Genomic DNA, 26,907 nt, shown 5'->3' on the forward strand with positions numbered 1-26,907 from the left:
ATGTGTCTGGTGGTAGAGTTCTCTCGCAACAAACGTCCTACACGTGGTTCCCTTCTCAGAGTAGTGTATGTTATCCATTTTCCTCTTTTTCTTTTTGTCTTTCAGCACTCTCTGCCTTTCATCTCTCCCCCCTCCCTCTTTACCTACACTGTTATGTCCTGCAGGCCTGGACTCTCCCCACCACAGTACCATACCCATCTGTAATGCCCAGTCCCCTGGTCGGGCCTACTTTTATATCGTCCCCACTTTCTATCACAATGGCTAATGTACCTCTGAAGATTTATTCACATAATATACAGGGCTTCAACTCACCTGTAAAATGGGAAAAAGTGTTCCACCATCTCAAAACCAGCCATAGTGATATAGTAAGTTTACAAGAGACAAGGTTTTCCTCTTCCTCTTCCCCCAGATTTCTCCCTCCACATTATCCCATCTTTTTTCTAGCCTCAGCTCTTGAGAAGTACCGAGGAGTGCTGATAACATTCCACTGTAACTTTCTATTCTCTTGTGCCAAAGAACTTGCTGATCCTATGGGCAGTTACCTACTACTCCAAGGCACTCTCAACGACCAAGAGGTTACCTTGGTGTTCTATTATGCCCCCAACCGCTTTCAAAACAATTTTTTCTCCCACCTTCTTCAAGTGGTGGTGTAACCTGTTAAGGACTTTACTCCTTATGACCCTGGCCTGGAAGCCCAAATGCACTCCCTCTTTCAGTCACATGGCTTGCTAGATGCCTAGAGAGTGCTTCATCCTAGAGGTCAAGAATTCACTTTCTATTCTCACCCTCATAACAGCCACTGCAGGATTGACCACGTTCTTGTCCCCCTATGGCATTTTTTCCAGTTGAGAAAAATCGCCATCGCAGCCTCTCCGTGGTCTGACCACAATCCACTGATCTTTTCCTTCTTTATTTCAGACTTCTCCCACCCTACCTTCCATTGGAGACTCAACAACTCCCTTTTAACATCTCAGGATTCATGTGCTGAGATCCAAAGTCGCCTTAAATCTTACTTTACCGACAATGTCGGCTCTGTCACCTCTGCAATCACCCATGGGAAGCCCATAAGGCTATTCTTTGGGGACAGCTGATTAAAATAGCCTCTGCAAAGAAGAGAGCAAAAGAACAGAGGCTTAAGGAACTGACTATACAGCTCACCTCCCACGGAAGTAGGCCAACTGGCCAACTGGCAGAAGCGTGACTCTCTGGTCATGAAATTAGATCTCCTGGTCACAGACCAGTCAGAGAAAGCCCTTAGACGGGCCTAACACAAAATTTATACTTGTGTGAACAAACCGGTTACAATGCTGGCCAAAAAATTTAATTCATCTAGGCATCCCAAACAGGAATCTAACGTCGGACCCCGCCAAGGTCGCAGCCTCTTTTGCCAACTTTCTGTCTTCACTATATGAGAAACCAGCCCCCTTTTCCATGGACCTTGCAGATCAATTCTTCCAGGATCTTCATTACCCTTCTCTTAGTGAGGCTGCCAGGGAGCTGCCGGAGATGGAGCGAGCCATCAAAGCTATTCGCATCTCAAAGGTTCCCGGCCTGGATCACTTCTCAGGACTATATTTCCACAAGTTTTCCTCTATTCTCGCACTATATTCTAGCACACTATTCATATCACTATGCTTCCCTAATCCTCTGAGGATGCAACCGACCCCCAGGACTTCTGACCCATTTCCTTGTTGAATGAGGATGTGAAGCTCTTGGGGAAAATATTTGGCCCCCGAATTAAAAGGTACCTGCGCTCTTTGATCCACAGGGACCAGGTGGGCTTTGTTCCCGGTCAACAGGCAGGAGACATCAGGAAGGTGATTAATTTAATACATATCTTAAACCACCGCAAGATCCCAGACATCATCCTCTCTCTTTACATCTACAAAGCCTGTGACTCCCTCTCATTGGACTACCTACGATATGTCTTAAGACACTGGGACTTTGGTAACTCCATCCTTTCCTGGATTTCAGCTCTCTACTCCTCTCCTTCAGCTTGCATAAAATATGTAAGAATGCCCCCTTTTCACCCATTCTATTTATCTTAGCTCTCGAACCCCTAGCCATTGCACTCTGGACAGACCTCAACATCTCTGGCATTCCCTATGAGGGTATTGAATACAAAGTAAACCACTTCTTACGCTAACCAATCCCTTAATCACTCTGCCTAATCTGCAGCACCTTCTCTCCCGCTTCTCAGAATTATCTGGCCTTTAGGTTAATCCTCATAAAATAATGGAAATCAAAATCTCCCTGTCTCTCAGTTCTGTTTCACATCTCAGACTGTGTTATCCCTATCATTGGGCAAACTCCTCCCTAGACTACCTGGGAGTCAAATTAACCCCTTCCTACTCCACTGTATTCTCAACTAACTACCATCCACTTCTTTGGACCGTCACTTCTCTGATGCAGACATGGCAATTTCCCTCCCTATCATGGATAGGCCTCATTTAAAATGACCATCCTCCCAAAAATGTTGTATTACTTCTGGACTCTGCCCATCCAAATACCTTCCTTCTTCTTATGCATACTGCAAAACGGGATTCTGTCTTTTATCTGGGCTTATAAACACCCCAGACTATCTCACTTTACTCTGTTTACCCCCAGATTAAGAGGAGGCTTGGGAGTTCCTAATGTGGTGAAGTACTACAGAGCAGCGCTAATCTCTCAACTCGCTCTGCTTCATTCCACCACGGATGTCCCACTGTGGGTACTTTTGGAACTCCCCAACTGCGCACCAACCTCTGCTGTGGCTCCCTCACAGGCTATGTCCCTATTCACTCAGCCCTTTAATGCTCCATAGCTTGAGAGTCCACTATTCAGGCAACCACCTGTCCCCTTTCCTACCCTTCCTGCCGCTGTTCAACAAACCTCTCTTTCCCCCAGGCCAGGAACAGCCGGCAATGTTCACATGGTAGTCGTTACGTGGTTTCACCCAGGTCTGCCACTTTCTCACATCCTGCACCTTCCCTTCTTGGTCTTCCATCTGTAAGGCTCATGAAGCACTGCCAGTAGAATTTTGTGCTCAACTTTGCCATTGGGTGACTTCTCTGAGATGCAACTCTACATTTCCCTTTTAAACTACGGCCTTTGAACATATCTGTTGGCATTCCCCAGGAGCCTCTGGCACTATCTCTCTAATTTATTCTTCTGTAAATGCTGTTGACTCTCCTTCTTTTACTTCCTAGATCTGGGAACCCCCGTTGACCCTGAAGACTGGGGCAAAGACTGGTCTTCAATATCAAAATGCTCCTTTAACACAACCACAATGGAAGCAGTATTCAAAGTTCTTTTGAGGTAGTATTGAATCGCAGCATACACCACGCCATTGAACCCCATCTATAGTGATAGAGGCTTCAGAGATTGCAGTCAACATGGTGATGTAGTTCACACTTGGTAGTCCTGTCCATGTCTCGCGGAGTTTTGGTCCAGTGTTTTCGGCCTCCTATACACCATATTCCATATCACCGTCTCCAAAGAAGCTAAACTGTTACACTGCCTGATCCAAAGTTTATTCTCTTACCAACGAAAACTTACCAGCTACCTGTTTATTGCTTTTAAACTCGCCATAGCCGAGGCATGGAAGAAACCATCAGTGCCATTTCAAGCAGTGAAAACCAATTTAACAATCCTGATGTTACATGAAAAAATGTCCAGTATTTTACATGACTCCCGTGCTAAATTGTTAAAGATATGGAACACCTGGTGATCATATGCCCTTTCTACCCTGTCCCCACTTGGTTTTGACTCTTACCCAGGCCTGCAAGAACATTCACTGTCCCTTCCTCCTCTCCCTCCTTTTTCTGCCCTCCTTCTTCCCTCTTTTCTTTGTTTTTCTTCTTTCCCATCTTTATTAGATATTAGCATTTGTGTCCTTTCCATACTTCCTTGCATTGAGCACCCAGGCCCTGAGCCTGGGTCATTTAAGCGGACCTACGGCTTCTGAGGATATTTTGTAATGTTTAACAATGTTGCAGTTGACATTGCACATGCTTTCATTACTTGTCCTTTGTTCCATACCTCTGCTTCCAGTTGTATTGTCTTACTGCATGCAACAATAAAACATATTGTATCAGAAAAATTGGTCCTGGGCAGTATAGTGGCCTAGTGGTTAGAACTTCTGTCTAGTAGCACTAGGGTCATTGGTTTGAATCCCAACGATGGCACTATCTGCTTGGAGTCTGCATGTTCTCCCTGTGCCTGTGTGGGTTTCCTCCGGGTACTCTGGTTTTCTCCCACAATCAAAAAACTTGCTGGTAGGTTAATTGGCTCCTGTCTAAATTGGACCAGTATGTGTCTGAATGTAAGTTAGGGACTTTAGATTGTACACTGCTTGACGGTTAGGGACTGGTGTGAATGTACAATATATATATATGTAAAGTGCTGCATAAATTGCCAGTACTATATACAGTATACAGTAAGTACCTGTAATATCAAATAAATAATGCTTTAACTTTCACGTTCAATAAATATCACAATAGATAAAAACATGCCATGTATGTCCAAGACTATTATTTTTATCTTGGAACCTTGAACACATATAGTTCACAGTAAAATGATTTCAATACTTGGCGGGGACCTTTATTGCTACCGTTGAAAGAAGTGAGTTCTCCTGAGACATAGATTTTAAGAAATGCCAGACCATTTACAAGAACCTCTTCAATGAGGTACAGATTCACAATGTTATACTCTCAGGTCATGCACTTTGGAACTATTGCAACAGTCAATGAACTCTAAAGAAATTGAGATGAGATCTCACATCATTTGGCAAGAGTATATCCCAGGCAAAATGATGAGAATGGTAGCACAAAGGGAGCACATTGAGTCAAAGGCAATGTAGCAATCATGATTCACAAAACCTGAGCCTCCAAAGGACAGCATTAACTTTCTGCTCAGATATTGGCTCAGCAGTGCTGTGAATAGAATTTTTACATGTCTGTGATGTCACCAGGCAACAAATCAGTTCAATGTACTGTGTCACTAATCAGACCTGCTCCATAATTATACGTATAGCAAGACAGATAGCAGAGGCTCTTGTCTAAGTATAGCACTTCCAGCTTAATGGGAAAAATACTGGCATGAGAGATGGCCATTTAAATGGAAGATATGCAGGAGACCATGACAAGTGAGAGATATAACCCTAGGGTTCACTTAAAGAAATAACCTTCCTTATATGATTAAATATATATGTTGTTGAAAAAAAAAGTAATCTTCTCCAAGGAAACTTTGCAACACGATTAAGCAATAATTTTGCAAAGTATTAGCTGCTGCTATTCTGTTGAAACTGATAAATGAATTCCAGTCACTTCTTACCTCCTGAGTACTAATAAGTAGTATAAAATGTCCCTATAAGAAGTCAAGACATCACATACGTAAGATATGTAGTGCTACCCTGCAGGCCTCCTGACACCTGTGACACTCTGGGTTCAGATATATTTCAACAGCATAGAATAATAATGGAAGAGAGACAATTCTTTAGTATGGTACAGTTCATAGAGGCCCCAACTAGGACTGACGCTTTACTGGACCTGGTAATCTCAAACCATGCAGCGCTTATTACTAATGTCCATATAAAAGAACATCTGGGTAGCAGTGACCATAACATGATTTAATTTATTGTTAGCTGTAAACAACAAGCACATACGGGAAAAATAAAAACACTGAACTCTAAGAGCTCATTTTCCAAGGCTGAAAGCTGCTCTCCAAGAATTAGACTGGGAGGGAATATTGGCATTGATGAACACAACACAGAAAACACACTGCAAAATATATTCCCAAGAGCAACAAGTTTAAAAGGCTAAAAATCAAACCTATGTGGCTTATGGACAAAAATTAAAAAGCCATAAATAATAGAGAAGAGCTTTTATTACATATAAAAATGAAGGAACGCTATAGTTGATTAAACATTACAAAGAATATAACAGAATACGTAAAAAAGAAATCAAGGCTGCAAAAATGACAGATTGCAAAAGATAGCAAGACAAACCCCCAAAAATTCTTCAAATATATTAATAGTAAAATGTTCCGATCCGAGCATGTAGGCCCTTTACAAAATAATCTAGAGTTGGTGACTGGGGACAAAGAGAAGGCAAAGAGAAGGGGACAAATACCTTCTTCAGCTCTCTGTATACAAAGGAGCATGGGGGATCTCTTGGTACTGACACAGCTCCAGATGATCAACATTGGCTCCCAATTGATATGATCCAAAAATATTTAGACAGAATAAAGGTGAATAAAGCACCTGGACTGGATGGCATACACCCATGGGTCCTTAAAAAAATTAGTTCTGTCATTTCAAAACCATTGTTTCTAATTTTTAGGGACTCTTTAATGACTGGCATAGTACCACTGGTTTGGTTTAAGGCCAATGTGGTTCCTATATTTAAAAAGGGATCAAAATCTTTACCAAGTAATTATAGACCTGTTAGTTTAACTTCTATAGTTGAGAAGATACTGGAGAGTTTAATAAAAGACCACATAGATGAGTTCTTGCTCGAAATAAATATTTTAGGCAACAGACAGCATGGATGCGTTTCGCGTAATAACACATTTTAACTGATGATGATGATGATGTCATTGGTTATTAGGATGCTGGCAGCTAGAAGGTCATAAAAGTGCACAATGAAAACCTGTAGCTTTGTGTACTAAAAGGCAGGATTGATCCACCTGCTTGCTTGTATACAATTGTTGGGCATTTTGCCAGGGCACCCCTGAAGAAGCCTGAAGGCACACCAGGGTGCCTGGGCACCCTGGTTGAGAAAGGCTGGACTAGAATAGAAAATAATAGAATATAAAAAAACAATAGGCTAGAATAAAATATAATAAAACTATCTTCCAAAATTCAAATTTTGAAAAAAATAAATTAGATTTTGAATAAAATAGATTAGAATAGAATAGAAAAGTAAAAACAATAGAATAGAATAATAGTGAAATTCAAATTTTGAATAGAATAAATTAGAATTTGAATAGAATAGAAAAGAACAGAATAAAATGGAATAGAAAAAAACCAATAGAATAGAATAAATAAAAAGAATATAACTGTCTTCCAAAATTCGAATTTCAAATAGAATCTATTCAAATTCAAATAGAAAAAACAATAGAAAATAACCATCTTCGAAAATTCAAATTTTGAATAGAATCAATTTTGAATTCAAATAGATAAGAGAAGAATAGAAAACAATAGAAACTAAGAGAAAATAATAGAAAAAAAACAGTAGAATAGAATAAACGTCTTCCGAAATTTGAATTTCAAATAGAATACATTCGAATTTAATAGAATAAAATAGAAAAAAAAATAGAAAATATAACCATTTTCCAAATTTTGAATTTCAAATAGAATAAAGTCAAATAGATTAAATGGAATAAAAGCACGCCAAATTAAATATAAACACGCCAAAAACATGCAAATCTGTCCAATTTGAGCTACAAAAGTAGCTCCAAAACCTTTTTGAGATTCAGGTGTTCTGCTTCAGGTGGATTGGAGTGTAGATGTGAACCGTCTCCATAGAATAATATTGATTTTTTCCCCCTGAGCGTTTTGGAGCTTCCTGCTAGGTATGCTCAGGTGTGAATGGGGTCTCAGAGCTACACATGCTTAATGGTTTTTGGAGTAGTCAGTGCTATATATGCATAATGGTTCTTGTTTTTCAAATAGGCGTTGGGATATAATCTAGCATATCTTTTGATGTGTAACATCCAATTCTCAAATTAGCTGCGTGTTTTTCAGGCAGCGTTGTACTTTACTCTATACCACACATTTATATTTTTTTATTATTTTTTATATATTGGCAATTATTATGATGTTGTTTGATTTTTTGTGATGGTGTATATTTCTATTGCTTTTCAGATATTCGGAGGAAATTGTTTGCTGAACCTTATATGTCCAATTATTTTCAGTTCGCCATGGCCCATGACTGTCTGCTACTACTTATTTAAATGTAAGTGTTTGATGTATATGGATAAACGTATTTAAGTTTCAGTCTAAATACACACTGAAAATAACCAGTGTCTTTATAAATTTATTCATTAGCCTCCATCTGCTCAGAGGGATCACCAAAGAGGTTCATTTGCTTGCAGGACACCAAAGGGTTACCATTAAAGCCTTTGTTTTTAACTGACATATGGTTATGTAAGGCAAGTATGGCTTTGACAAAGAAAATGAATGACATATGAGAAAATAGCAATATATGTTGTACATTTTTACATGTACATTTTTCTTGTATGAATTACATGCGTCAGGTTTACACTACTTTCTTGAATAAAGCGCAAGCTTTCCCATCAGTCAAATGTAATTGCTAATACCATATTGTCATATTATGTAAAAAGAACCTCTTTATGGTTTTTAAAGATTGAATTCACTAAAATGTTAATTTATTATAATTATTGTTCAATTTTGGTGCTCGGAAAGTCTCTATTTCCAAAAAAAGTATGCTTGTCAATGCCAAAAATGGCTTTGTAGGGTCTGACAATAGGTCCAAGGATTTCATCCCGATACATAATGGCAGTCAGGGTGCCATTGTCTAGCCTGTAGACGTCTGTGCGTCCCTCCATGGATATGCCTTCTCAGACCTTCACTGACCCACCACCAAAACGGTCATGCTCAGCATGTTACAGGCAGTATAACGTTCTCCACGGCTTCTCCAGACCCTTTCACGTCTGTGCTCAGGTTGAACCTGCTCTCATCTGTCAAAAGCACAGGGTGCCAGTGGTGGACCTGCCAATTCTGGTGTTCAATGGCAAATGCCAATCGAGCTCTATGATGCCAGGCAGTGAGCACAGGGCCCACTAGGGGACGTCAGGCCCACGGGCCACCCTCATGAAGTCTGTTTCTGATTGTCTGATCAGAGACATCCACACCAGTGTACTGTTGGAGGCCATTTTGTAGGACACTGGCAGTACTCATCCTATTCCTTCTTTCACAAAGGAGCAGATACCGGTCCTGCTGATGGGTTAAGGACCTTCTATAGCCCTGTCCAGCTCTCCTAGAGTAATTATCTGTCTCCTGGAATCTCCTCTATGCTCTTGAGACTGTGTTTGGAGACACTGCAAACCTTCTGGCAATGGCACGTATTGATGTGCCATCCTGGAGGAGTTGGACTGCCTGAGCAACCTCTGTAGGGTCCAGGTATCACCTAATGCTACCAGTGGTGACACTGACCCTAGTTGTCTGAGCAAGTCATCTACAGTTTGTATTAGCTTTTATTTTATATTACACTGCTTTACCTCTTTACTTGGTGATGTCTGAGGTCAGTCTACATGTATTATTGTCATCTGTTTTAGAATTGATTTGAAACTGACTCTGTACTGGCATTTTTTTACACACCTATAAATAGAAACAAATTGATTGTTTAACATGTATGCATGCCAATATTTTAATGTAAACATACTTCAGATACGTCTTCTTGGAACTGTGAGATTGGTGAATTAAATCTCATTATGTTTATGCAGAACCTCTCTTACATATTGCTTTTTGTATTTTTTTTTAATTTATGGTCTTTCAAATCAAAGCATTGATTGTTGTCTCTGTCTCCCACTGAACTTTTTTACTTGCTGCAGCCAATCTTTGAAATGGCTGGTCTAGTTGGACCCAATGGAAGAATGCTGCAGGTAGCAGGTGAGCGTACTATAAGAAGTATCTGTCTGGGATCAGTGTTGAAATTCAGTGCTCATGTATTTTGTACAACAACTACATCAGTATTCAGTAAATATATTACTTAACTAGTAGATGTCAGCAATTATAAGTTTGTAGCTGCATCTATGATAAACTCTATGTCTTTTCTTTATAATAAAGTTCCTGTTTCCAGTGAAAAAAGGAGATAACACATGTGGACTGTGCACTGTCTGTTCTGTAGAGCTATTTAGAGAATCTCTAACAGGTTATGGGCCCAGTAGCCCAGTCATAACCTGCTACAGCAAATATATGCAAGATACAGCAAAGAAGACTGCAACAAAATAAAATCAAATGGCCAAAGCTTTAATTTGTAAGCCTGAAAAGCCAGAACTACCAGTCTTGTAAATTCAAGAAGAAAATGCTGCTAATAAGAGAAGGTACTTAGAAATGTATAAATTAAGTCAGGTCAGAACAGCTTTCAGATGAGTGGATAGAGAAAGATCAGAATGCTCACAGCACAATCTCTTTTAGCTTAAAAAATTATCAAATCATACATATATGTAAGTGTCAAACTGCTAAAGAAATGCATGAAAGAGTTAATCTCCGCAATAAACTGTATTTGAATAGAAATCTGTACCAAACCAAACTGGTGAAAGGCCAGGATATACAGGTCTACATAAGGCAAACCTTGGAAATGGTTGAATGCCTGAGTAGTATAGGAGAAGAAATAAAAGATTTTAATGTCGCAGCACTATTATGCAGTCGTTTACCAAAAAGTTATGAAACGTCACAGCACTTAATGCACGTTGAGATGATGAATTGACATTGGAATATGTTAAGGGCAAGCTTATGGATAAATATAAACATAAAAAAGCAATAATAGTGACAGTGCCTCTGTTGCAAAGTCTGATTTAAAAATGAAAAATAGAATAAAAAAACAGTAGCATGCAACAAGAGACATGTAAATTCTTTGTATTAAAGAAATAAGGTAATTTAAATGCAGATTGCAGAATATGTTATGTAAAGCTAGAATGCAATAGCAAACTAAATAAAAAAAAACCAAAAGTGTGAAGGAAGAAACTGATTTTTCTTCAGATAATGAGTATACTTTTCAATCTGAAAGTTGCACCTCATCTTTGCAGGCATGGTGTGTTGATTCAGGAGCTGAGTCACATGAAAAATGACAGCAATTTCTTTATTTGCCTTAACCAGAGAAAAAAATCACCACAGCTAATGGGCAAATAATGGGATTGGAAGGAATAGAAGACAGTTTTCTTTACTGTCCTATTTCCCAGGGAGTCACCAGAAAGATACCTGTGAAAAATGTCCTGTATGTCCCTGCTCTTGAAACTAATCCTTTGTCAGTGAAGAAGCTCACAAAACAAGGCAATGTATTGGCAAAGATGACAGTTGTGCCATCACAAAAGGGGATATCTTACTTGCAGATGAAATGTATCAGCTGAACTGCAATGAGGTGGTTAATACTGCCAAGGAGGAAAAACATTTAAGCTGCTTTCACACACAGCGCAGCTGCCTTGTGCACAGAAGTCCCAAAAGAATTAAGAAAATAACTGAGAATGACTATAAAAGTGGAATAAAAATGAGTCCATGTGATCAAACAATTTAATACACCAGCTGTATAAAAGGAAAAAATGACAAGATAAGCCTTTCCAAAGCAGAGTAACAGCAGAGCTAAGAAACCCCTGGACTTAATTCATTCAGATCTTTGTGGTCCAATGGAAATTTTGACTCCAGGAAAGAAAAGCCATTTTTCTCACATTTATAGATGATTACTCCAGGTATACTACACTATTCCTGTTACACAACAAAAGTGAAGTACCAGAGAAACTTGAACAGTATTTGGCTCAAGTAAGCAAAAATTTGGCAAAATGCACACAGACAATGGAACTAAATATACAGGTGATAACACACAGGCATGGCAGAAAGCATGGCATAATATTTCAAACTACTGTACCATACAACCCAGAACAAAATGGGGTTGCAGAAAGAATGAACATTACTCTGTGTGAGAGTGGAAGAACCATTCTGTTTGATGCAGATGTGCCAACCACATACTGGGGGGAGGCAATTATGACTGCATGCTATCTCCAAAATCAACTACAAGGGGAGTCAACTGAAGGGACTCCATGTGAACTGTGGAATGGAAAAGCTCTGAATATGAACCATCTCAAAATTTTTGGAAGCAAAGCCTATGTGCACATCTCAAAAGACAAAAGTACAAAATTAGATGCTTGCGCAAAGGAAGGTGTACTTGTGGAGTACAGTCAATCTCAAAAGGGAAACAGATTTCTACACCGTGACACAAACAAGGTAACCATCAATAGAAGTGTAATTGTCGATGTAAATTCAGTGTGTTCAAAATTTCATGATCTCAATGCTACACAAGCAACACAGCAAAGATGTTTGGCTGGGATGCCTCCACTGCTTCTGGTGGATTTCCTGATTGAAGCCTCTTGTTGCCTGGTTTCCTTTTTTTACAGTATTTAGATTGGCTGCATTCATTTTTATTTTTGTGTCACTTTGTTGCTTTTTTTATGTGATACCGATGTGGAATTTCCTTCAATTTGAGCATCTGTTCTAAACTGGGAATAATGTAAGGAGTATTTGTTGAGTGTTGGAATACATTGTTCATGTATTTGTGTGCAACTACTACTTCAGTACATCAGTGTTATTGTTCAGTATAGAAATATTCTTCAACCAGTAGATGGTAGTGTTTATAAGTTTGTAGCTGCATCTATGATAGAACTCAATTATTTTCTCTGTAATAAACTTCCTGCTTACTGTTTGCAGGCAGATAAACACATGTGAACTGTGCACTGTCTGTTATGTAGGGCAATATACAGAATCTCTACCAAGCAGCCATAGGCAGCAGTGGACTGAGTCTTTATTTTGATCTTCAGTCCATTTTTTTAAAATTTGCTTAAATGATAAACCACCATGGGTTTGTAATGTGTTCTATGTGTTAATGAGTTTCCTAGCTTTTTTATCTCTTTATTTTCTTATTAAAATAAATGAAGTTTACTGTATGCGGCTTTCATTTTCTGTATTCAACTCTGCAAATCTACTAGAAAAAAATATTTTTCCAGAAAAAAAAAACTTTGTGGTATATTTCCAGTCTTTCAATATCGTTTTCTAGCTGGCCTAAAAAGTGGATATATTCCTAAACTAATTTCATCATTCATCCATCCACCCCATAATTAAGGTTATTGTAAACCCATATACACAGTAAATGTGCTTTCAGAACTATTCTGTGCTCACAGAATTAAACTGAAAGACCTGAACATGTCATCTTTACATCATGTAACATGGGCATGCTGGAAGCCATTTTGTTCTTTATATTCTATTTTCATGGTTTCTGAACAAAGATTCTAACAGCAGACATTCTTGGTTTCTTATAGCATGCTTTCCCAGGTTGTAAATTTGGGGGGTATGGTAGTTCCAGACAGCCTGATAGATAAGGACTGAGCATAGTACCAATTTGCAAGATTAATTCAGGATTCCATGTCTCGATTGAACGAAGATGAAGAACTATTTACAATGATTGTTTTCTTCCATGAACATCTGAAAAAGAGTTTATATTCAAAGTTACATTGCATATGGTGTTATTATTATTTGACAAGATTATTTTAATCAAAATGTCAATTGTATTATTATTATTATTATTATTACATGAAGTGAATACTTGCCTAATTAAGTAATTTGGGTTTTATATTACTATCTCAATCTCCATATATATATACATTTTATCTATATTAATTGGTTTTAGCAAAATACATATTGGTATATATTTTGGATATTATGTTTTCAACATTATAAATAATTCATTTTGAGTTTATTATATTACAATATCTGTATGCTACAGAAGTTAGATAATTAAGAAATCTCAGTACAAATGACCTCAGCAAATGTCTGTAAGATGTATAGAGAGAAATTTTGTTATAATCGCTTAGGTAATACATTATTTTAAGTGACACTGGTCCCAGTTTGCCTAACCAGTTCTGTCAAACGAGGGACTACTTCTAAAATGTATAGCATTTCAACCAATTGAAGGTTAGAAGTCAACTACTGACATGGAACCGGAGGTTGTAGGAAAAATCCAAAATTATTCCTAATTCTTTACAGCCCCTTCAGGTAATTGGGATAATTTATTAAAGAACATGATACATTGGTTGATGTCATAATTAGGCAAGATAAACTTTGCCTGCCTAGGTTTTTTTGGGGGGATAAAAGTTAGGAGAAGGACAAATGAAGGGGTAGACAAGGGACAATAGACGGACATACACAGACAGAAGTGAGCTGACCAAAAGCTGACATCACTGATACCATAGAATCTATATTGGTAATGTATAATTTTCATGTTTCTACAGGAAATGTGTGCTCGCCTTATATCTCCAGCTAAACCGTTCAGTCTGATATTGGCTATGGTTAGCACTGGAGTTGATTTTAAATAATTTTAACTGCAGTATAAATTATCTTCATTTCAATTCTCTGAGGGGGAAGATTCTCTTTGAAATATCCACAAAGCTGATTTCAGCTTCTAGTCAGTGGTTTAGTTGGGTATATATGACAATACAGACAACTTAGTGAACATTTGTTCTTGACCTCAGATAGATTCTAAGCTTATTGGATTTTCTTGTGTATGGTATTCTAAATCAGTTCATGTCACTTTGAGCTTTGCCTATATGGTTGTAGAGAGATCATGTGGTCAATTTGCATAGCCATTGTCATATTTTACTGAGTTATTGATAGTTTACTGCGCTGCATTTCTAGACAGTTGGTCCTATTTCATTAATATTTGATAATATTGCTGGTTTGAATTTGTTACAATTATCTTTGATTAGATAATTGAAATGCTAGTTTGATTTAGTTATTATTTATCATCACCAATTATATTTTATTACCATTTTTGCACTGATTTTTATTATTAATAAATATACGTATATTTTTACACATTATTGCTTTTTATTTCGTCTTCAAATTAGTGCAAATAAAGAACTTGGATTATCAGTTGATTTATGAAAAATAGTAGGAAATCGCCTTAATTCCAGATCCCTGCCTGTTTTCATAAATTATATAGTGATTTTTTTTCAGAGCTAAAATCCTGACAGTGCATATGTGCAAGGATTCACTATGTGCTGTGTGTCAAGATAGATTTATGGGTGTCTACTTTCAAAAAAACCTTTTTTTCTCATTTACACCTTTCAAGGAAAACAGACTTTTAGATCATATTACTCTACTTGTAGCCATATAGGATAAATATTAGCAAACAATAAAGATATAGAGATGTTTACTAGAAAGAAATACTGAATGTTTAAGTGTTGGAAACTATTGCTATTCACACAGAAATATCAGGTTGAAACATCTCTACATTAAATAGGCAATGGTAACCATTCTCCATTAAAAAAGGAAACGATTCATTCTGTAATTAGTTATTCCATCTATTGTAGTTTCAGCATGTTTCAGCAGTACTGAATTCATGCAAGAACAGGAAGATTTCTCATTCTCTCTTAGTTGCAATGAGATAACTTTTCCATATGTGCATAAGACCCAGTTCTTCTAGAGTTAGACGCATGCTAACTTGCTTGCTGGTTTTGTATGCCAAACAGGATTTAAGAATGCACCTGATTTCTCCTTCTAGATGATAGAGACACAGATCATTTTTCCTGCTGGGGCTTACTGTCTGAGAACCGAGCAAGAAAATTCCCTCCAGTCTGACAGGGCCATTATCTGTAGTTATCCCAGTTGCTTTAACCACTGGCTTTTAGTGTGTCTGGGTCTTATTTACTGTCTGAAAACCTGGCAAGAGAATTCTCTCTGATCTGACAAGGCTATTAAGCTTTAGGTTTAAAAGAAGAAAACATTTGCAACTGCTGTATTTTGAAATAGAAAAATATCAGCATGTGGCACTGTACTGGGGATGGGTAAATAAACCTATTTCTGAGATCCACCCATCAACACTTTGCACAGCTGGTGGCTCCAAGTCCTAGATGCCACTGACAGTTATGGTCTCTACTACAATAAGGAACCAATCAGAGTAGTTCCCAAGCATGTGATCATTTTGTCAACTATGACATGATTAAATGTAGGTTGGAGGTTTAACTAAAATAATCCTGCAAATGGTACTTCATTTGCCACTGCACCTGAGTTTGACAGGGCTGATCTGTCTAATACTGAAAATGCCAAAAGCAATTACAGTATTAGCAAAAAATTGTTTAATTTACATTTTTACACATCTGTATTCCTATCATTTAAAAAAAAACAAAAAACACAACAAGATTTTTATTTAAACAGTGTACCAAACAAAAGTTTTAAATGCTTAAACACATACATGCACACACACACACACACACACTCACACATACGCACACAAACACACATATATTGTACATGACTTCAAGGATGGGTCCTGGACAGATGGGGTAGCAGGAGTCTCAGAGTTCAACAGATGCCTGGAGAAACTGTTTGTGCTACTGAGAACTGCTAAGAGATCTGTCTCTGCTAGAAATAGTTCTTTGAAATGTGATACCCCTCCTGCAGGTAAAAGTCCTGAGTCAGTGAGACATTATCTAGTTTTTATATGTTGAAGGCAAGTTTATTTTGTTTTGCTATTGTGCTGGAGAAAACCCTTCTTTTTCTGTTGGCTGCTGGCTGCATTATTTTGTTAGGCTTTTGTAAAATAAAGCCATATATTTAAATATTAGCAGAAAAAACAATACAGGGTGCACTCTACTTGTGCATTAACGCTAAAAAAAAAAAAATGTATTAGGATGCAAAAACATACTCACAAGCCATAAAGGTCATAGAAACAGAGACAAGAAGTCAAAGGTGCCAATCGTGGACAGCATGCATCCTTGGATAAAGTGCAAATGCATTTCGGGAGTCGAACTCCCTTTCTCATCTATTGCTCTGATTAAGGGAGTTCGACTCCTGAAACGCGTTAGCACTTTATCCAAGGACACATGGGGGTTTATTTACTAAAGCTGGAGAGTCCAAAATCAGACTCCCTTCTGCATAGAAACCAATCAGCTTCTAACCTCAGCTTGTTCAATGAAGCTTTGGCAATGAAACCTGGAAGCTGATTGGTTTCTATGCAGAAGTGAGTCTGATTTTGGACTCTCCAGCTTTAGTAAATAAACCCCATGCTGTCCACGATTGACACCTTTGACTTCTTGTCTATGTTTTTATGACCTTTATGGCTTGTGAGTATGTTTTTGCATCTTTTTAATAAATTTTTGATTTTTGCATTAATGCACGAGGAGAGTGTTCCCTGTTTTGCTTTTTTCTGCTAGTATCAAGATTCCCCAATCTATCAAGGGCGCACCTCAGAAAATGCACTATTCCATTTTGAGTGCAGCGAGAGAGGTTTGAGTGCCGGTTTCTGGTTATTGTTGATATATTTAAATATATATACAGTATATATAAACTTTATTTTGGTATGCAAATTAATTATAGATTTAATGTTAAATTAACTAATGCATGTCGGAGCTGCAGACCTTGGCTTGGACATCAACGCATCTAAGACCACGCATCAGAAAAGGGTTAAAGCTGACATTGCAGTCCACAAAAACTAAAGCCAGCCAAACAGCCTATCCAAGTATGGATAGGCTGTTTGCACACAAGTTGATCAACTATAGCTGGCAACACTAACCTCCCTTACAACACTTCCCCTCTCTACAACAGCAGATCATTGCAATAATGAGATTTTTTTCGCTACAGTTGGGTGAGGGTGGTGGCTGGATCATGTCTCCTCTTATATGATCCAATCCTCACTTGAAAAATAATATACGTATTTATTTCCGAAACAAATAAAAACAACCCTTAATATTAGGCCCATCCGGCACACCAAATTCTCTGAATTACATTTATGTTATTTTATGAGTATCAAATGTTCATGCAGGAATGCAACATGTCATGTAAAGTTTTTGCAAATGCAGACTTGTGCTTGCAGCGCTATAGAACCAACTTCTGACTTTCCAAACTGACTCATTCTTTCTTAGTGCTACATTGACATTGTGCTAGCTAATCCTTTTCACTTTTTTGTCCCTCAATGTAAAAACAAAAGGAAAAATGTTCTCCTAAGTTGCAAACTAAGTTTTGAATACCACTCTATAATATCCTGGTAGTCAGGAGCCTTGGTTAGTAACATTTTATGGCACATATTTGGGGTAGCGCAATTTAAGTAAACTCTATATCAGGGAAGATTAAAGGTAATGTATTAATTTCTAATGTTTGCATTTTGCCTATTTAAAATGAATTAAACAAAAATCTAGACAACCATATCTGACAGCTCTATCTGCCCCCTTTACAAAGATGTAAAATATGGTGGATACACTTCAAATATTTTTTGGAGCAAAATGAGTTAGGAGCCTTCACGGAAATTTTTGTTCCAAGAAAGCCATTCTTCTTTGATGCCATTGACACATTACAAATAATCCAGTCAGATTCATCTGTTGATTCTTCAAGAGCTGAATGTTTTCTGATGGTGACAAGAACGTACTTTTGAAGCACAAATTGACCATAGCATTCCTATGTAACATAACTGTTGTTTCTCAAGTACATTTTTTCTGCTTTCTTTCCCCCATTTCATTTATTCTTAACTTAAATGCGTCCATTGGGTTTCCTCAACTCTACCCTCAGATATCATTGGTTGCCAAGAGTGATGTGCCCAAAATTGTTAGAACAGAACTAAATAGTCACTGAAATCACGCTAACCTGATTATAACTTCCAGTTATACATATTATAGCACAAGCGTAGATATTATATTATATACAAGCGTAGAGTAAATATACTGTATTCAGAGACAGACTTTCATACAGTATGGTCCATTCACAAATTATTTAAAAAATTGCAAATACTTTAGCATATAAGGTTTGTAAACATATAGAATGATAAGATATAATATACCAAAATTATGTGAATTAGCCCATGTAAGTAATCTGCTGTTTTTTTTTCCTTTTTAGATGCTTAGGTAAATTTATACTTGGAGGCACTTTGATAAGAAAACTATCCCTCACTGCCATCCTTGTGCCTCAAAGTCTCCACTAATACAGGATAAGCTAATGGTGGTAACAAGCATTAACAGATAATCTGATAGAAAACAGGCTAAAGGAGAGCAGAACACTTTTTTGGCTTTGTTATATGACACTGATTCTTTATCCCCTGTGGCCTATGTAGCACCTATTAAACACTATAGTGAAAAGGAAAACATAGTATAATGTTTGCTGGCATGATCTACTTTACCAGCAAATAAATTCAAATACAACAAAGGACAATGACTGAAAAAAATGTCTGAGACGCACCTGTATCAGGATGTACTCAGTGAAATCTGGTCACCGCCCCACTCTTTGCTTCTGCGGTACAGTGGACCCTATAAGCAATGATCTTGCATTGTGCAGCTCCACTTGGCAGTTGTATCCCAATAAGATCCTTTAAAAGGCACAGCCTGATATAGACAGAGCTCAGATGAGTGCTTAAAAATTCTTCTACGCCTGTTCTTATTGACTCTGATGGCCATCAGAGCTTAACAGTAGCTATACTTGAGGTGTGATAAGGCATCAGACTCACTCACTAGTATTAGTAAGCTGGGTTTTTTTGCTAATTGGGGATTTCTCATCTCTAATTTATTACCACATGATCATACAGTGTTATAGTAAAAAGGAGAATATTGAATTATTTTCTTCTAGATTTTAATTTTTTTTACATTGTATGTTTCAATTGTGGCCATCTGTACCAAAAATATCCAAAATTAAACAGAATAAGCATATACATAATAACGTCATTATTCTGTTGATTTAACTATTGTGGTGCATAGTACCCATGTAGGCCATGGTTTGAAACACATAGTCAAAGTAGTGTAAGTTGGGTTAAGGCTAAAGAAGAAAGTTTCATTTTTAATACAGATGAAAAGGTTTCCTATAAAGAAATGCATGGCTTAAATCTAATTATAATAAAAAAAATAAATCAATAAATGGCTTGTGGAGTTGGATGGATATCTAAAAAAACAAGAAGTCTCACTTTAAAGGAAAGTGCTGTACAGCTAATATGTTAATTTCTCCTCTGGTTCTGTAAATTTAAAACATCCTGCCCCACTCATCAAATCCAGAGTTCTCCATAGACAATATAGGCTGTGATACTTCATATTGCTGACTGTGAAATAAAAAAATCAAAAGGCCTGCAATCCTCATTGTTGCTGTTTTTGCATGGTTTGTGTCTTTTTTTGGTGGAATAGTGTACTGCACACTTACAGTTTACCCACTCTGGGTCTCTACACCAAGGACTGAACTGCTAGCAGGCTAGGGTTTCAGCATTGCCTACTCTTATTTTTGCCAGTTCTAGGTGTACTGATACAGAGTGGGCTAATATTTTCATTCATTCTCCGTTCCTATTCTGTGGTGTTATAATATTGGATTTGGTTAGTGAGATATTGAGCCTACTCAGCCTAGGTCATTATTCTGTTGATTTATCTATTGTGGTGCATAGTACCCATGTAGGCCATGGTTTGAAACACATAGTCAAAGTAGTGTAAGTTGGGTTAAGACTAAAGAAGAAAGTTTCATTTTAAATACAGATGAAAAGGTTTCCTATAAAGAAATGCATGGCTTAAATCTAATTAAAATAAAAAAAATATCAGTAAATGGCTTGTGGAGTTGGATGGATATCTAAAAAAACAAGAAGTTTCACTTTAAAGGAAAGCGCTGTACAGCTAATATGTTGATTTGTCCTCTGGTTCTGTAAATTTAAAACATCCTGCCCCACTCATCAAATCCAGATTTCTCCATAGACAATATAGGCTGTGATACTTCATATTGCTGACTGTGAAATAAAAAAATCAAAAGGCCTGCAATCCTCATTGTTGCTGTTTTTGCATGGTTTGTGTCTTTTGTTTGGTGGAATAGTGTACTGCACACTTACAGTTTACCCACTCTGGGTCTCTACACCAAGGACTGAACTGCTAGCAGGCTAGGGTTTCAGCATTGCCTACTCTTATTTTTGCCAGTTCTAGGTGTACTGATACAGAGTGGGCTAATATTTTCATTCATTCTCCGTTCCTATTCTGTGGTGTTATAATATTGGATTTGGTTAGTGAGATATTGAGCCTACCCAGTTGAATGAGATGACGGGGGAGATGGCACAAGGCAATTAGCATAAGGTGCATGAATGTATAAATACAGGCCTGCCTCTTATTCTAATGTCATTGTGTTGGAGAAACATTATATTTGCAGGTGCTATAGGTATATGTTTGTAAGTTTGCTGGATGAGTTAACCCCCCCACACCTCCACCAACCCAACTAATTTAAATTGTGTTAGAGGAGCTTTAGCATTAGCATCTTGGAAAATAGAGAGACTCTTATATATTCTGCACAGGGTCCTAATTTGTTATCTGAAAAAAAAAAAAAACATACAAGACATCCTCCTTTTAAAAGTCACAAATAATCACCTAAGGAAAAAGTCACTTTAAGGTTTAAGTTGATCTAACTTTTTTGAAACGTTATGCTTAATGTAGCTTTCAATACTTAAATCACTACAGTTTGCAAAAGTCTGAAACAAATAATAAGATCAAGTGGGATTGGTGGTTGAATTTCATTTCCATCCAGTCGCAAATAACGAAGACGGGGTCCGAGAGGAAAATGAGAGTCAAATTCTTCTCTTACTTCATTGGGACAGTTAATAGTTCCGTTAATATCTGCAAAATAGAAATGTGCACAAATAATTTGATACAAGTGATTAGATGTTTCATAAGATATCTAAGAAACTATGACATTTATGATGTTTAATGGTGAAACATGAAGTTTACCAGCATTGTACACTTTTTTGGCTTGCTGCACTGTAAGATTTGTTCAATGTAAGGAAACAAACTAAATAATTTGAATCATTTGAAAGCAAAAGAAAATGGAACACAAGTGCATTAGAGAAGAGGTGCGGATTTGCTGCTACCATGAGTTCACATCAAAACCTGTATATTTGCGGACCCAGCAAAATAATGTAAGTTTTGCCCATAGTAACGCCCTGACTGTCCTTTAAACTTAAAATGTTACTAAACCCATGACCCTGCATTCATTATATCAGGTCTCACACAGTACACAGAATATGGAAATGCAATTATTTTAGTAAATATAAACGGCTAAATACTTTTTCTCATCAGCAGTAAATTGCAGTCTTGTGACTTCTATCAGTGTCCAGCTGAGCACTGGTTAAAGCTTGTAGTAGTTTTCATTCTCCTCTGACTGTCCTCTGAAGCTGCATAAACCCTGTCCCTCTTTCTGGATAGCGCTTATTGGCCCTGTGCCGATCACATGCACCCTCCCAAAGAAAAAAAAAAGATCAGGGAACTTTTTCTGTATTTCTAGCGCATAGAGAAGCCCATTGAATTGAATGGGCTGCCCTACATGTGATTTACATCTTTCTCCACCCCATCCGTACACCTTTGCATCCTAAATTTCCCTCCTAACCTCTGTATCCCAAACCACCCCCATCTTCTTCACTCCAACTCCCCACCTTAACTCAACATGCCTCCTCTGCACATCTTTGCACCTTCCTTTCTTACTTCTGTACATCCCCTCTTTGTTGACCTGTGCACCCCAAACTGTAATTCCTTTTCTGCCTACCTCTGCATAGCCCCCCTTCACTTTGCTTACCTGTAGAACAAACTGATGGCAGGTTCAGTGACCACAGTTGCAGGCAGGACCTTCAACCATGCCCGTTTACCTTCTCAGTGGGCAGCATTCAGCAGAGGTGATGGTGGCTGGAACCTCAGGGGGCATACTATACATATGACTGCTGCATTGCTGCCATTATTTACATATGAATGTCGCTTCTATTTGCATATGAATGGCACTATTTACATATGAATGCCGGTTATTTACATGTGAATGCTGATATGGCTTGCACATCTGCCCATGGCAATAGCATAAGTGACAGCACTTCCCACTGAGATATGGGGACACAGCACAGGATCAAGACTTTAAGGGACAAGGGAATTTAAACAGATGGCAAGTATGGGCTAGCTGCTTTGGGCCCCACAACAATGACTGGGCCCAGGGCAGCTGCCATTTTTTTGCCCCTCCTTAAAGACGACCCTGATTGATGTCTGTATTTGATATGTTATTAGAAAAGATGAGAGCATGAGAGTCCAGGTAAGAGTTAAATATTTATTAGACTCAGCCACATATATGGAACCATATTGTTCATCAGTGAACTAAGAGACCATATTCCAACAAGCAAAGTGCACATATGTGATCAACTAGTCTTTACTTCATTGGTATAAAAAGGGTCACAAGAACATCCAAATATGAACTAGTTAAAGTGTTTGTAAAGGCTCTAGGTTTTTTACCTTCATGCATTCTATGCATAAAGGTAAAAAAAACTTCTGTGTGCAGCAGCCCCCCCCCCCAGCCCCCCTAATGCTTACCTGAGCCCCATTGCAATCCAGAGATGCGCACAAGAGCCTCGGCTTTTCAGAGACTATCTCTCCTCATTGGCCATTGGCTCCTGCTGCTGTCAATCACAGCCAGGGAGCTAATAAGGAGAGAGAGTGGGTACGGCCGAGCCGTGGCTCTGTGTGTGAATGGACACACAGATCAGTGGCTCAGGAGCGAACTTGCTTGTGTGCCCCCATAGCAAGCTTTTTGCTCTGGTGGCACTCGGCAGGAAGGATGGGCCAGAAACGCCAATAGGGGACCCAAGAAGAGGAGGATTGGGGTGGCTCTATGCAAAACCACTGCACAGAGCAAGTAAAGATACCATGTTTGTTATTTTTTGTGAAAAAAAAAGCCAGGATTTGCAAACATACAGTGTATGGCTATTAAACCGACCAAAGTTTAGTTATCCACTCCTAACCTGTATTCAATGTTCTTCTCTTCTATCCTTCCATACTCAAAATATCCCTACACTGAGGTGCAAAAAGTTTTCAAAGCAATGGCAATAATTATATTGAAGTAGTACTGTATATTGGAAAATCGACTGTTAAAAATATGCAAACTGTGTATTTATTGATTCAAGTCTACTTTACTTCGGCAAAGGGTAATCTAAGTTTTAGGGTTAGAGTCTCTTTTTATTGATGTCTGTGCCCCAGCTGAGAGACTGACCCACCGTTTTAATTTTGGTGACTTTTGTACAAAAAGTGATGGGAAATCCCCCCTCCCTCAAACAAATTGGATTGTTGTGGGAACAGGAAGGGAAAAACTTCCAATGGAGAAACCAAGAATATCTCCTCTTACTTCCTGCTGTGTATTTTGGACAGGAAGTGAAGGGAAATCTCCCAGAAGGGTCACAACAAATTCCTGATGGGATATCAACCAGTCCCTATTCTAGGCAAAACGAAAAAAAAAATTAATTCTTAAGACACTTGAATTGTCTGCTTTTCACCCCCCACCATTTACCTCATCTTGTCCATGGATGAAGAATTAAAGATGAACACTTTGAAAATTAAAGTAGACATGGGTTTAAATCCATACAAAACGTGCATATTTTTAACAAAATATGTTGTGCTATGGTGTTCAACCCCTATATTCAAAATTGAATATTTTTACTGTAATCTGGGATACTCTTCCTTGGAGATAGGCAAAAATCTAACTGCCTTTGCCTGGAAATGACCTTGAATCTATGGTCACTCAAAGTGAATTCTAATAATCTTAAAATTCAGATCAGAGAGTGTGCTGTTCTGTCTTTTGACTTTTTTTGCATCATATAATTATCACTTGCTACAGTTTGCTGACCTACCTCAGAGACTTAATTTGTTTTATTTTACCTCTGTTATCATAGCATATTAATATGTAACATAACATCTATTATACTGGAGGAAAGGCAAAAGAAAAGACTAAATTAAAACATATTTTCTGCTAATAACTATTCGGAATTTGTATCTGTCAGCATCTATTTTGTCATCTAGGCAGTTTAATGAAGGGTCTGGAAGATTAAACAACTTTGCGTGTCTTTTTCTCATAAAGTGCTGGCAAGGCTGTTCCTAGCCATTCTTTTGCCTGTGGTAAACCTTGAACCCTCAACTTGAGCTTTCTGCTATAACTATAAAAGCATATGTGCAATGTGCCATTATAATGTGGGGAAAGAGAGTTTGATTGATGAATGTAATACCTATTTCTTAGTGTCAAATGGCAAGAAAGTTGCAAATTTTAATTTTTCACAAGTAAACCTGCAATTGGCAAAGGATTAATGGTAGTTCTTTGCTAGCAATTGCTGCCATTTTTCAAGAAAGTGTTGCTATGATACCAAAAATATTTTCCACATTACCAGAGTATATTACTTCTTACTAGAAGGATACCATTCTAGCACACGTTTGCTACTGTTGTGTTTTACCAGAGACTGCTATGAAAATTGTCCATTACCATGTAGACCCATATAAAAGTTGCATTGTATGACAGACCTCTGCCTGCTCTTTTGATTAATTTATTGTTATAACCCTCCTCCTTGAAGATGCTGGAATTGTTGAGCAAGAATTGCAACAAAAAATTTGAAGTCTTTGAGAGCATCAGTGAGGGTTTACAAAACAGATCACCTCTGCTACAGGTGATGCCTTTTCAGAAGGACACTGTAAATAGAAAATTGTATCCTATGGAGGACAGGTGGCTAGACAGTTGACAGTGAGTAACAATAAGGGATGAGCTTCCAACACTCAAGCTGTTGAACAAACTGACCATATTTGGCCAGGTTGCCCATACAAACCTGTCATTTAGCAGTGGTAGCTTTACTGCTGCTACATGACAGATTCATGGCCAATTTCCAGCTGCAGATCCTGAGAGATGTCAGTGACCAAATATGGCAAACATATCAGGTGGCAGATCTTTGTGGCTGCGGGCAACATTGCAGGTGGAGGGCCATTATAATGGCAGATCATCATAATAAATGCTAGATCTACATCGGTCAATGAAATTATTCACAATAGATTTACACTAGGGGGGATTGTTTACATTATTTGAATGAAGCAATTGGTAAAGGACTTTTTCACTCTAGGTTTGTGTACCTTCTGCTCATTCCCCTTGGCGGGCAGATATCTGGTAGCTCCCTTATTATAAATATGACTTCAAGATTCTGATAAGCCCCCACTCCACTTTTGGGGGAAAGGATGTGGTGATGAGCTCTTTGTCCACTCAACATGAAGATACAGTGTCTGAAGGGGGGGCGGACTTTGCAAGGTACTTTCCCAATGTTGAATGCCATGTGGTCAATGACATCATTCAGGATCCTTTGCCAATTTGTTTACGAACACCATCACCACTGAACATAGATCTGTCATTTAAAGGCAGTATTTCTAATGCTGCATAATTCCAGATCCCCGTCCAGCTGCTGTTTTTAAACAAACTGGCTGGGAATATCTCATTTAACCACTTGCCCTCCTGAGGATTTACCTCCTTCCTGACCAGACCATTTTTTGCGTTACGGCGCTGTGTTACTTTAACTGACAATTGCGCAGTCATACAACACTGCACCCAAATGACATTTACATCCTTTTTTCCCCATGAATTAAGCTTTCTTTCAGTGGTATTTGATAGCCTGTGCAGTTTTTATTTTTTGCATTATAAGCCAAAAAATTACCGACAATTTTGAGAAAAAAAACAACATTTTGGACTTTTTGCTATTAAACATGTCCAGTAAAGAAATTTTAAAAATCAAATTTCAGCATAAATGTATGCCAAAATGTATTCTGCTACATGTCTTTGCTAAAAAAAATCCCAATATGTGTAAATTAGTTGGTTTACGTGAAAGTTATAGGGTTTACAAATGGTGGTATAGATACTGGGATTATTTTTTCTACTAGTAATGGCGGTGATCAGCGAATTTTAGCGGGACTGAGGGACTGCGGTGGACATTCTGACACTGGGGGGGAACTAACTTGGTGTAATTGACATCCCCAGTGACACCAATACAGTGATCTTATGCTGATGACACAGAAATCTATCTTTCTACTCCTCACCTCACCCCTTCAGTCTCCTCTCGCATTTCTAAGCGACATATCGGCATGGATGTCACTCCACTTCCTCAACCTCAATCTTTCCAAAACTGAGCTCTTAATATTCCCTCCAGCCCTTGCCCCCTCCCCTGAGTTCTCCATCAAGATCAATAACACAACCATCAGTTCCTCCCCTCATGCCAGGGTGCTAGGTGTAATCCTAGACTCCCATCTGTCCTTTCAGCCCCAATTCCAATCACTGTCCAAATCATGTAGACTTCATCTCCACAACATTTCAAAGATGCGCCCATTCTTAACCTCGAAAACTACTAAGCAACTTATTCATTCCCTTGTTATCTCTCGCCTTGACTA

At 38.1% G+C, this 26,907-nt stretch overlaps 1 protein-coding gene across 2 annotated transcripts in view; it reads right to left on the bottom strand.

The window, feature by feature from the left end:
• Window positions 1–18,407: 18,407 nt before the first annotated feature.
• The window catches only part of KERA (keratocan), a 31,188-nt gene continuing 22,688 nt past the window's right edge, over window positions 18,408–26,907 (bottom strand). For both annotated transcript variants that reach the window (XM_089652593.1, XM_089652586.1), the window contains exon 3: window positions 18,408–21,315. In XM_089652593.1, the coding sequence (XP_089508719.1) occupies window positions 21,146–21,315 (170 nt within the window). In that variant the 3' untranslated portion in view covers window positions 18,408–21,145. The remainder of the gene's footprint in view (window positions 21,316–26,907) is intronic.

This window comes from Staurois parvus, unplaced genomic scaffold, assembly GCF_062004578.1.
Source record: "Staurois parvus isolate SC_StPar_1 unplaced genomic scaffold, SC_StPar_1.0 ptg000025l, whole genome shotgun sequence".
NCBI lineage: Eukaryota > Metazoa > Chordata > Amphibia > Anura > Ranidae > Staurois > Staurois parvus.